The 13,320-nt window shown below is 45.9% G+C and overlaps 1 protein-coding gene across 1 annotated transcript in view; it reads right to left on the bottom strand.

The window, feature by feature from the left end:
* Positions 1-9,942: 9,942 nt before the first annotated feature.
* The window catches only part of TF (transferrin), a 37,614-nt gene continuing 34,236 nt past the window's right edge, over positions 9,943-13,320 (bottom strand). Inside the window, exon 17 of the mRNA XM_054982260.1 lies at positions 9,943-10,162. Within this exon, the coding sequence (XP_054838235.1) occupies positions 10,113-10,162 (50 nt within the window). The 3' untranslated portion in view covers positions 9,943-10,112. The remainder of the gene's footprint in view (positions 10,163-13,320) is intronic.

Here is a 13,320-nt window from a genome sequence, read left to right as displayed (position 1 = left end):
TTGCCTGCTCTCCGCCTGAGAGCAGTCGGCCGCGGGCTATTTTCACCCCGCCGGCCGCTTAAAACGGCAGTCCGGTCAGCTCTGCAAATGGAGCTGCTTCAGACCTCCATGGATCCCAAACCGGAAGTCGGAATGAGCAGAGCTCTTTAATGGATCCGTACTGACTGCGGGTGGCCAATTTTCGATTGGAAATATGGGCATTGAGACCTGCAAGTAAATCGGAGGTAGCGCAATGGCTGGCCAGCTGAGCCACATCTGAGCCGTTGGCGGTGGGCTGCGAGGTGGCTACATGGGTAAACCACTGGATGGCTGTCTCTCTATTTAGGGGCCCCAAGCGACTGGCTATGGCTTGGAGTTCATCGGGTTTCCAGTTGCGGGATTCTTTAATGACCTGATCGGTCTTCTTGCCTTTCTCATCCGTGGAGCTAACTTCTCTGGTTGCTACCGGGTGAAGGGGCTGCGGGGCTTCTTCGGGCTGGGGCGAGTGAGATGCCCAGCTATCGGTACTGTCTTCTGGGAGGGCCAAGATGGCTGTGGGATGCACAGCGGAAATTACGGCCTGCTGCATTCCCAGATGCTGCTTTAGGGCCTCTAGCTCCCTCCTGCAAGCGGTGTGGTCCGCTGCAGTTACCTTTGCAATTTTCTGTTCTGCCATGAACTGGGCAGCATGGGTCAACTTTGCAATTTTCTCCTGGCCTTCGATTACTGCATGCTCAGCCATATCGGCACGAGCGGTGGCCACTTCAGCCTTGTGCTGAGCGTCTTGGAGGGTGGTGGTTAGTCCCTGCTTTTCCAACATGAAATTAACGTGTTCTGAATGCCACTCGGCTGCTTTCTCCTCATATTCCTTCTTTTCTTTCCTTAACTTCTCTACCTCTTGTTCGTGGTCTTCCTGTGCTACTTGCATCTTGCTAATTAGGGACACGCTGTCCTGTAGGGCGGTGAAAAGTGCCCAAGTCCCATATCTGTCCTTTTTACTAGAGTTAGGTTTTTCCTTCTCACAGAAATCCTGGAAGGCGTTTCTAACTATCTGGAGCGGGTCGGGTCCCTTGAAGGAACCAGCTTCCCAAGGGCAATCTCCCTTCTTAACTAGCCACTTCTCCAGGCAGGGCACAGTGGGGGCTGCCCGGTACATTTTCCGTTAGTTCGGGGCTGATCCGAGGGAGGTTTTAAGAACGGATCAGTGGTACTAGGGTTGGGGTGATTGGGGCTTTTAAAAGCTGTCCTCTCTATGGGCCTTTTACGGGCTATTCTCCTTTGGGTCCTCAAGGCATTTTCAAAAGGTTCTCCAGGGGTTTTATCGGGTCCTACGCAAAACTTCGCCAGGAGCTGATTTCAGGGTCCTTCTATTTGGTTTTAGCGGGGGTGTTTAAGGGTCTAACACTCGATTCTCCTCCACCGGGGGAGAGGGGAAGATTCCTATTCCCGTTTCAAGCTTGCCTACAAGCCACGGGACCAGGAAAAGTCCAGACTAGCAGTGGTGCTGCCCGGTCTACTGGCTCAGAGGGTGCTCTCAAGCTCTCTAAGCCCAAGAACAAAAACACTCAGTGCTTCCAAGCCTCTGCCTAGAAGCCAAAACTCAGGGGTCTCCCAAGCCTATGTGCTCAGAAAACCAGAAAGTGTTCCCAAGCCTCTGCTCAGAAACTGAAATGCTCCCAAGCCTCTGCTTAGAAGCTAAAAATGCTCTCAAGCTCTCTGCCCAAGAACTAAACTCAAAGTGTCCCCAGGCCTCGTGCTCAGAGACAAACGGTTAAACTGTCTCCAAGCCTCGACCAAAAGACTAAAGCACTCAAGGACTGCCTCTGCACGTCCCCAAGCAAAAGTGCCCAGGAGTAAAACTACGGCACTCCCAAGCAGAAAGCGCTGAAGAGTTCTAGCAACTCCCAAGCAAAAATGCGCCCAAGAGTTCTAACTTAAAAACTCTCAAGCATGGTGCGGCCAGCTGCCACGGGGCTTCAGGAACCTGGCTTTAGATTCCCAAAGCTAAACTAAACGAACGGACTATCAATCCCTTCACGTTTCCTCCGGAGCAGGGTTTGAAGCCTAAGTGCTGGCAGGAACGGGGTTTGGACGGACTTAGGAGAGACGGGGGAGGGCGGAAGAAGAGTTTTATATGTGCTGCTTCAGGATATATATATATAGAGAGAGAGAGAGCCTACTTCTGGGATCCCACCCACATAGACGCGTTTAGGCGGCCCGGAAGGTGGCCAGGAACTTCACCAGTTCAGAGGTCCTCACCCACAGATACACCGGTTATAACGGCCATAAAGCCTCGCAGTGCACAAAATAAGGCAAGTAGTCCAAAGCTGGCTGAAGGAGGAAATGGGGAAAAGCCAACCCACAAGATAGAATTGCTCGCTAGAGCCACACACACTCACACTTTTAATTCCCTGAGCTAAATTGCGCTCTTTACACGGAGGTCTGGAAAATTTTCCTCTACGGCAGTTCGCTGAAAACACGCGTGTCAACTCACGTGGATTCACACGAACCGGGTTATGCCCGCATTCTCCACCAGTAAATTGTTACCAGAACTGCTTTTTATAATGGGGAAATTAGCTTAGCAGTCTGGAACTAAAATTAGCGCGGATCTAACCAACGTTTACGGAGGTCCCGATTCCAGACGCTCTAGTGACAAAGAGGCAGACTACAAATAGGTTCAATAAACACGTGTATTTACTAATAGTGTGGCGTAAGCCTGAACTTGCACATACACACAAGAAAGCATACAAGGACTAGGAAATACAGAGTAAGAAATATAGAGACGTTTGCATTAGCAGGTTCCACACGATGATAGGGGAAATACTCACTATCCTGAAGCGGAGCAGAGACACAACAGCGGGGTGGTCCAGTGCCAGCAATGGATCCACGGACAGACAGCAAGCGGTTCTGGTTAGGAATGGCCTGAGCACCATGCGGTCTGAGAGACCAGCTTAAATACCCCAAAACGCACCCTGGGGCTGGTGCTGTACTTGGTGGTTCCCACAGATTAAAACAAAGGCTCTAATGGGTTACTGAATGGCTTGGATGGGCCACTTTGGTAATCTGATTGTGATAAGTGACACGTCTGGAAGAGGGGACAAAAGAGGGAGGGGGACATCCGAGTGGGCTGAATGGATGTTCCAGCGGACAGGGCTTGTCCTGATGTCATCAGCTCTGGAATGCGGAGGTTTCTTTGAGATGCATTCTCTAAGTGCTTGGGATGGTCGGCACTTAGCTTCTTCTCCGGGGCGGCTCCTAAGATATGCAGAGCGGGGTGAGGTACTCTCGCTGCGGACGTGGTGTGTCCGCTTCGCCGAAATGGCTTCCCAAAGCAGGCTTCTTCCCTTCGTCTTCTGGCTGCCTAAGAACATGGTCGCCGGCTGGGCATGGCAGGGGCTGGCTAGCAGGTTGCCCGGTAGCAAGGGCAAGCTTGGGGACCGGCCCGCGGGAGGCTCCAGGTGGGAACTGACCAGGGAGCGCCTAGCCAGGCTTGCTGGAGGTTTCCCCGGCAGGCACCCGGCTGCTAGCAGTGGCTTGGGCCCAGATGAGGCAGGCTTCCATGGAGGCAGGGGGAACAGCACGTAAAACACAGTCCAAAGCAGGGAACAGGCACGGTCCGTGGCAGATGGCAATGCAGGCACGGGGCACACTTGTAACAAAGTCCACACACACACACACTGGGAAGTCCAGATATAGGTCAGGGCAGGGTTGCCCAGGAAGAGAGTCCTCTGTGCAGTTAACCAAACATGGAGTTTGGTAGTTTACACAGTCTATTGCAGCAGCAAGGTAATCAACAAGCAGGCAGGAAACTGACACATGTACCAGAACACACACGTGCAGGGCAATCTTTGTGTAGCAGTAAAACAGCAATGCAGGAAACTTTAACACAGTCCATGGCAGGCCTTAAAGCAGGAGAGGGAGCCTACTTGGCAACAACAGAGCCACCACATCCAGCACAGTGTCGACAAGGAAAAAACCTGTTGTTGCTATCCCCCCACTTCCACAGCTGCTGTCCTTCACCTCTGGTAGTTTACTCTTGACTAATAAGTCCTGGAGGTTTTTTGCTCTTTTCGCTGTGAACAAGGGGGGATCTTTGCATCTGGGAATATTGGACAGAAGATGCCTATGTCTAGCAATGATGGCCTGAACTGGTTTGTACGTACTGTTGTATGTTAAAGGGATGACCATCCTATCTGGATTCCCTTTCTTGGTTTGGGGCTCTAGATGTATTCTGAGCCCTAAAATATGCTTGTTTCAGGATTCTAGCTGAATAGCCTCTATCAGAAAATTGGTTCATCAGAATCCTAGCTTGTCTTTGGAAATCTGTCTCCGTCCTACAATTTCTCCTCAATCTTAACAGCTGAGAATATGGGAGGTTCCTTTTTAAATGACCAGGGTGGAAGCTGTCTCTTGCTAAATATGAGTTGGCATCTGTGGGTTTTCTATAGACATCTGTCTCCAGAATGTTGCCAATCCTCCTGATCTCTACATCCAAGAAATGCACTTTAGATGGTTGTTGGGGGTTTTCCGGGCTGTATTGCCGTGGTCTTGGAATTGTAGTTCCTGACGTTTCGCCAGCAGCTGTGGCTGGCATCTTCAGAGGTGTAGCACCAAAAGACAGAGATCTCTCAGTGTCACAGTGTGGAAAAGATGTAGGTCATTTGTATCTACTCAGGAGGGGTGGGGTTGAGCTGAGTCATTCTGTAAGAGTTTCCCAGGGTGTGGAATGCTAATGGCGGGAGGCTTCACTGAGTCATTCTGTAAGAGTTTCCCAGGGTGTGGAATGCTAATGGCGGGAGGCTTCACTGTATCCTGAGGAGGTTCTTTTGCATATGGATTGGTGCTTGATGTGCTAATCTTCTCTGCAGGGCTATTGTCGGGTGTGGAGTGTTTTGTTGGCCTGGTGTTTTTCAGAACTGGAGCCCATGCTCTGTTCATTCTTAAGGTTTCTTCTTTCCTGTTGAAGTTTTGCTTATGCTTGTGAATTTCAATGGCTTCCCTGTGCAGTCTGACAAAGTAGTTGGAAGTGTTGTCCAGTATTTTGGTGTCCTGGAATAAGATACTGTGCCCTGTTTGAGTTAGGCTATGTTCAGCCACTGCTGATTTTTCAGGCTGTCCAAGTCTGCAGTGTCTTTCATGTTCTTTTATTCTTGTCTGGATGCTATGCTTTGTGGTCCCGATGTAAACTTGTCCACAGCTGCAGGGTATACGGTATACTCCTGCAGAGGTGAGGGGGTCTCTGCTGTCTTTTGCTGATCGTAGCATCTGTTGTATTTTTCGGGTGGGTCTGAATACTGCTTGAAGGTTATGCTTTTTCATAAGCTTTCCCATCTGATCAGTAATTCCTTTGATATATGGCAAAAACACTTTTCCTGTAGGTGACTGTTTTTCCTTGGTTGTTTGATTCATCCTGGGTTTGATTGCTCTTCGGATTTCATTTCTGGAGTAGCCATTTGCCTGAAGTGCATGGTTTAGATGATTAATTTCCTCATTGAGAAAGCGCGGCTCACATATCCGTCTTGCACGATCCACTAATGTTTTCATTATGCCTCTTTTCTGTCGGGGGTGGTGATTTTTAAAATATAATATAGTCCATTCTAAAGTGCTAGAAATATTCTAGGTAAAATACTGGATCAAAATTTACTTCTAGCATTGTGTGATAAACTGCAAATATTGCAGTAGACCCAGGACTGCATTCACACAATGCTCATCACCAATGCTCCAATCACCACTTCCAACTACTTTGTCAGACTGCACAGGGAAGCCATTGAAATTCAGAAGCATAAGCAAAACTTCAACAGGAAAGAAGAAACCTTAAGAATGAACAGAGCATGGGCTCCAGTTCTGAAAAACACCAGGCCAACAAAACACTCCACACCCGACAATAGCCCTGCAGAGAAGATTAGCACATCAAGCACCAATCCATATGCAAAAGAACCTCCTCAGGATACAGTGAAGCCTCCCGCCATTAGCATTCCACACCCTGGGAAACTCTTACAGAATGACTCAGTGAAGCCTCCCGCCATTAGCATTCCACACCCTGGGAAACTCTTACAGAATGACTCAGCTCAACCCCACCCCTCCTGAGTAGATACAAATGACCTACATCTTTTCCACACTGTGACACTGAGAGATCTCTGTCTTTTGGTGCTACACCTCTGAAGATGCCAGCCACAGCTGCTGGCGAAACGTCAGGAACTACAATGCCAAGACCACGGCAATACAGCCCGGAAAACCCCCAACAACCATCGTTCTCCAGCCGTGAAAGCCTTCGACAATACATCAATGCACTTTAGAGTTATCAAAAGACATTTCAAACTTTATTATACTATGGATGTTATTCATGAATAAACCAAATTCCACCAACATCTCTTTAGTTCCATTCCAAATTAAAAAGATATCATCAAGGAATCTTTTGTAAAACATGATATATTCTCTAAAACCATTCCCCTCTAAGAAAATGTGCTTTCTAATCTATCCATGAATAGATTGGCCAGTTCTGGTGCAACCCTCAGGTGGGTTTGTTATTGGATTTGGAGAACCTAGGGGGTAATTAAGAGCATGTTAGGGAATAATTTTATAATTTGATACATTTTTTCTTTAGAGTGCAACAATAAATGATGAGCATTGTGTGAATGCAGTCCTGGGTCTACTGCAATATTTGCAGTTTATCACACAATGCTAGAAGTAAATTTTGATCCAGTATTTTACCTAGAATATTTCTAGCACTTTAGAATGGACTATATTATATTTTAAAAAAATTCCTCCCCCCTTCTTCTTTTGTTACAGCTCTAGATAAAACACCAGGACCATTGCATGATTGGTTTCCATATGTGTGGGTGTGTTTGATCATAAATTGTTTACAATTGACCGCTGAGGAAGGCCTAAGGGCCGAAACGCGTCTGGTCAGTTTTGTACTGTACCTTGGTCTGTTTGTGTTGGTCATTGCACTGTATCATCATCTGTATCTTGAGATGTTTTAGCAAGTTTTAGTATTTATATGTAGCCTGCCATTCAGGCCTTATGTTTTAAACTGGTTTTTATTCACATTGGTGCACATCTATAATAAATACTTTTAAATATTTAATATATATATATACTTTTAGGTTGTTACTTAACCCCTTTTGTTCCCCTCCAATAGCTACCCTTTGAGTTCATCCCATGAGGAATGATTTAAACCAGTTCAGGGCACTTCTCCTGATAGCTACTTCTTCCTCCTAAATTCTCAACAGGATGGCACGGTCAGGGCCAGTGCATCAATGGAGGCAGGGCCAGCAATCACCTCAAGTGCAGAGGCGCCAGAGGGGGTGTGATTGTGCGTGCCACAGAGCAACTGAGCAGGAGGGCTGGGAGGACGCACGCACACCAAGCATTCCCCCCTATCTCCTGCCTGTCGCCTCACAAACTGGAAAGGAGCGGAGGAAAAGTGAAATGTTTCTTTTGGGGGACTGGGGGTGGAGATGGGACAGAATAATGACAGAAGAAAGCAAAGGGGAAGGGAAAGGAGAAAGCGGGAAGGACCTAGAGAAACAGCTGCGCCTCAGGGTGTGCGCTTTGAATGAGCTGCTGAAGACTCAAATCCTTCTTCCAGGCACAAACCTGCTGGATGCGAGGGCACCCAAAGACCGTTCCGGGGTGGGCTGCTGCTGCTCTCTCCCAGGGTGCCCTCGTGTCGGGGGTTGGGAGGGGGGCTTGTGCCTGGAAGAAGGATTTGCGTCTTCAGCAGCTCATTCAAAGCGTACACCCTGAGGCGCAGCTGTTTCTCTAGGTCCTTCCCGCTTTCTCCTTCCCCTTCCCCTTTGCTTTCTTCTGTCATTTTTCCATCCCATCCCTCCAAGAAAACTTGCGCGGCCCCCGTCTCGCTCGCCCCGTGCTGCTGCCGCCACCACTAGCACACAGCTGCGGGCCAGGCGCAGCAGGTGGCCAGGGTGGTGCAGGGCAACTGAGCAGTCTGGGTGTGTGCGCGTGCGCACAGGGATGGCAACAGCCCTGAAGCTGCCCCCTGGCCTCAGGCGGCAGAAACTCTGGCACCAGCCCTGGGCATGGTCTACTGTGTCTAAGGTTGCAGAGAAATCCCAGAGGAGCGACAATGAAGCATGGTTGTGGGTTTTCCGGGCTGTATTGCCGTGGTCTTGGCATTGTAGTTCCTGATGTTTCGCCAGCAGCTGTGGCTGGCATCTTCAGAGGTGTAGCACCAAAAGACAGAGATCTCTCAGTGTCGAAGCATGGCCTTTGCCTCCATTCAGGCAAAAGTCATCAACTAGAGCCACCAAAGCCATCTCCATCCCATAGCCTAGCCTAAAACCAGACTGAAAAGGTTCCAAAGCACCAGAGCTATCCAAGAAGGCCTGGAGTTGATCAGCTATGGCTCTTTTAATCACTTTGCCCAGAAAGGGTATATTAGAGAATGGACAATAATTGGCTACATCATTTTTGGCAAAGGTTGTTTTTTTAAGTAGAGGGCAGATGACCACCCCTTTGAAAGATTGAGGGAAGGTGCCTTGACTCGGCAACAACAACAACAGCGTGCATATATACCACCCTTCTGGGCAGATTAGTGCCCACTCAATCACTGTTGTTATTATCCCCACAATACAACTGAGGAGCTGGGGCTGAGAGGAATGGCTTACTCAAGGCCACCTGCAGACAGTACAGTAGTGGGAATCAAACCAGCAGAATGCTGATTCACAGTCCAACTACTTAACCACTATGCTACAGATATATGACAGACATCAAAGGATCCTTTTATGTGGATGGGCAAGGATCCAGAGTACAAGTAGTGGCCTTCACAGATCTTAGAATTCTATCAATATCCATCACTGTAACTGGGTCAAAATGATTCAAAAACAGACCAGACAGTGTGTTAAGCATGATTTCTGGCTCACCTATATTAGAGGTGGCATCCAGAGATCAGACTGTATTTGAGCTATTTTATCAGAAAAAAACATTGTAAAGGTGCTTAGGCTTGAAGTACACATGTAGTAGCAAAAGAAGTGGTGTGACCCTGAGGAGTTAGAGTACATGGTACCAATTTTCAAAAGTTTCTTCATGTAAAGAACAGACCTGCTAGTAGAAAATGAATGCCTCAAGAGTTCTATGGCAACCTTCTTCCTCCTATGCAAATCTTCGGTTGCACAGCAATATTTTATGTAAGGATTTGGAAGCATTCAAAAATCCATGTCCAGTTTCCATGTCCACATTCTGCTGCATGTGTAAACTAGGTCATAAATCCAGCCAAATTTCTGAATGGGATCCATTGTTGTTGCCATTAGCCTTGATGCTTTACTATTCACAAGTTGTGAGGCATCTGAAATGTTTACTAAATTTATTTAAAGTATTTGTTTCCTGCACACTCAATTTATTAAATCCTGAGACAGTTCTACTTGTAGAACTGCAAACATTGGGCATAAAATTATGCTCTATGTATATTAATGCATTTAACAAAATGTAGCAACAGCGTAGTAAACCAACATGGACTAGTGGTTTGAGTGTTGGACTAGGATCTGGGAGACATAAGTCATAAGTCTGTCGTGAGGATAAAAGGGAAGAGAAGAGAATGATATAAACTGTTTTGGGTCCCCATTGAGGAGAAAGGCAGAGTGTAAATGAACTAAGTAAATAAATAAAAAATTAGCATGGAAATAAAGCTGAGGGTTTATTGCACCAACATGGATTCAAATACTGTGAAACTAGTTACACAAACCAAAGGGAGCTTTGGGATTCTTCTGATGCTATCCACCAGACAATAGTGCATGGCAAACATCTTTTAAAACAGAAGTGGTGTTTCTAAAGCAGTTGATGATGTGACACAGGGAAAAGTCAAAAGTTCCTCATGGCATATCCAAGTCCTAAAGTAGTTTTTTGAGCTTTGGCAATTATTTTTTGCTTCAGTAGTATATTCAAAATTCTGCAAAATGCTACTAAAAGAATCAGTGACCACAGCAAATGAAAATAATAAAATGGTTAGAGTTAATGTTATTTATTTTTCACTACAACACCAGGTAGTTACAAAGCCAGAAGCTTGAACAGGTTTTCCCCCCTTTTTGCAATGTTAAAGATAAAAGAAACAGGTCCCCAAGTTCAAAGTCAAAGAAATGAATCTTCTCAGTTGTTGGTGTGTTTTGTTTTTTTCATTACGAGGATGAGCAGACATGCTGATGGAATCTGCAGGCTTCTACAAGGGCTGAAATGGTAAAAGCAACAAAAAAGTTTAGGAGCAGAAGATCAAAGTAAAGAAATGCATTCATAAAGTCTACCTCTTCATTAAGAGAAGATAATGCCCTAGAAATTTCTACTCCATGGCCATTAAGGGTTTTTTTATACAGTGGTGACTCAAACCTTATCTAGAACAATTTCTTTGAGGGCCAAGCTACAAGTGACAAATGACATTTGAACAGCAAGTGAACAGACTCACATGTATTCCTCCCTGTTCACTTGCACTCCACTTGCGTTCTACTTGATCACTGTGTGATCGAGTGGAGCACAAGTGAACAGGGAGGAATACATGTGAGTCTGTTTGTGTTGTGTTTCTTACCTCAGGGCCAAGCTACAAGTGACGAATGACACTTGAACGGCAAGCGAACAGACTCACATGTATTCCTCCCTGTTCACTTGCACTCCACTTGCGTTCTACTTGATCACTATGTGATCGAGTGGAGCACAAGTGAACAGGGAAGAATACATGTGAGTCTGTTTGTGTTGTGTTTCTTAACTCAGGGCCAAGCTACAAGTGATGAATGACACTTGAACGGCAAGCGAACAGACTCATGTATTCCTCCCTGTTCGCTTGTGCTCCACTTGCGCTCCACTGGATCAATCAAGTGGAGCGCAAATGAACAGGGAGGAATACATGTGAGTCCGTTCACTTGCCATTCAAGTTGTCATTCGTCACTTGTAGTTTGACCCTGAGTTAAGAAACACAACAGCAGCCATGCTGGTTCACAGCAACAAGTCATTGACATTAGGATACTATTTTACACAGCAGCCAATCAGGTGATCTTCAGACCAGATGATATCATTATATTCCAAACTGCTTCAAAATATTGGGGAAGGAAAATTAAATACTTAAATTTCATGGTCTTTGGGACTGATTTAGGCGACTGTTGTCTATACTGGGTCAGTAAAAGCCATTATCGCCATTCTATGACTCTACATTAGTCAATGTAAAAGAGCTAGCTGTTTCCTTGTAGTTCTATAGCTTAAAATCTTTTATGAATGCAAATTCTGTTAATATGAGCCACTGTTCCAACTGGCTTTTGTTTGCTTTCTTTTTGAAGAGCCCATTAGAACCCCCAACAAATGAAGAGAGAAAATAAACACTTGGCACATCTACATTTGAAAAAGGGCTATTATTGTGGTGATGTTCTAATTATTTTTCTGTGGAACTGTAGGATAAGTAGTTGAGCAAATGCTCCAAAAAATAGGCCAGGATGGCAATTCACCACATTCCTGGTATCCTTCTTGGCAAAAGTGACCCAGTACTTGGTGGCACTCACATACTTGCAAAGACTGGTTATCAGAAACCAATTTATGGAAGCTGTGCGGCCACAACACTCAAAAAACCAATAACTAACTCAGGGCAGCTTTCCCCGGCAGCTCAAAGAGGCAGTTATCCATCCACTACTTAAAAAACCATCCTTAGACAAAACTGATGTAGCCAATTATCGCCCAGTCTCTAATCTGCCCTTTCAGGGCAAAGTGATTGAGAGAGCAGTAGCTGACCAACTCCAGTTCTTCTTGGAAAACTCTAGTGCTCTAGACTCTTTCCAGTCTGGATTCAGACCAGGGCATGGGACAGAGACAGCACTAGTAGCATTAGTAGATGATCTCTATCTAAATATAGACAAACACGATGCCTCCTTATTGCTCCTCCTGGATCTGTCTGCAGCCTTTGACACAGTAGACCATGCCATCCTGTTGAGGTATTTAGAAACAGAAGTGGGCATCAAAGGCTGTGCCCTGGACTTGTTTAAACTGTTTCTCATGGAACGGACTCAAAGGGTTGCCATCGGAGATCAGCTATCTCCAGAATGGGAACTATCTTGTAGGTTCTGCAGGACACAATCTTATCTTCCATGTTATTCAACTTCTACATAAAACCTTTAGGAGAATCAATTCACAGCTATGGACCTGGATGTCATCAATATGCAGATGACACCCAACTATATCTCGCCATCCAGGTCCCCACAGGATGCAGTAGAAATCTTAGATCCCTGCCTGACAGCCTTGGTGAAATGGTTGAAAAACAACAAATTGAAATTGAACCCAGACAAAACTGAAATGATGCTTGTTGGGAAGGCAGAGATCTTGAAGGATATTGTACTCCCCACTTTCGATGGAGTTTGTCTGACCCTTGCAGACTCGGTTAAGAACTTAGGGGTTATACTGGATCCAGCGCTACTACTAGAAAAACAAGTTAAGGTAGCCACAAAAAATGCTTTCTACAACCTCACTCTAGCCTGAAAGATGGCTTATCATCTCGACACAGCCAACCTGGCCACCTGGATCCATGCTATGGGAACATCAAGGCTTGACTATTGTAATGCACTATGCAGTGGTCTCCTAAGTTAACTAGGAGGTTCCAATTAGTGCAAAATGCTGCAACTCAACTGTTAGCAGGAGCAAGAAGGAGCATGAACATCACTCCCATCCTACCGTCATTCCATTGGCTACCTATCAGTTACCATGCTCAGTTCAAGGTATTGGTTATTACATACAAAGCTCTGCACGGTTTTGGTCTGGCATACCTATGGGACCACCTCCTTCCCTATGTTCCTTCATGGCAGCTTCACTCATCTGAACAGGGTCTCCTTGCTGCACATGGGAGAAATCAACAGGAGCCCATACATGGGCCTTCTCTGTAGTGGCCCCTACCCTGTGGAAAGACCTGCCTGAGGAGATCAGGAGAGCTTCCGCTCTCCTGGCTTTCAGCAAACAATGCAAAACTGAATTATTCAAAAAGGCTTTTTATGCAAATGGGAGGGCTGTATTCTAGGGATGGGGTCTCAGATGCTTCACTAATGAGTTAGGGACTGTAGAGTGTGCTTCATGTTGTCTAATGTCAGTCCTAGAATTGATTATGTTCTGTTTCAGTATTTCTTCTACTCTGGATTGGATTGGATTGGATTGGATCGCTAATGCTATGTCTTTTTAAACTTGTATCTATTTATTCTATGGCATTGTTTATGGAAATGTCCTTGATACTGTTTGAAAATGTACTTGATGCTGATTGCACTAATCTCATACTGTATAAATCCGCCTTGAGTCTCAGTGAGAAACATGGACTATAAATGACATCAATCAATCAATCAATCAATCAATCAATCAATCAATCAATCAATC

This window comes from Eublepharis macularius, chromosome 6 (genome assembly GCF_028583425.1).
Source record: "Eublepharis macularius isolate TG4126 chromosome 6, MPM_Emac_v1.0, whole genome shotgun sequence".
Lineage (NCBI taxonomy): Eukaryota > Metazoa > Chordata > Lepidosauria > Squamata > Eublepharidae > Eublepharis > Eublepharis macularius.
The sequence above is the reverse complement of the archived record's forward strand: the minus strand, read 5'-3'. Positions and strand labels throughout refer to the sequence as shown.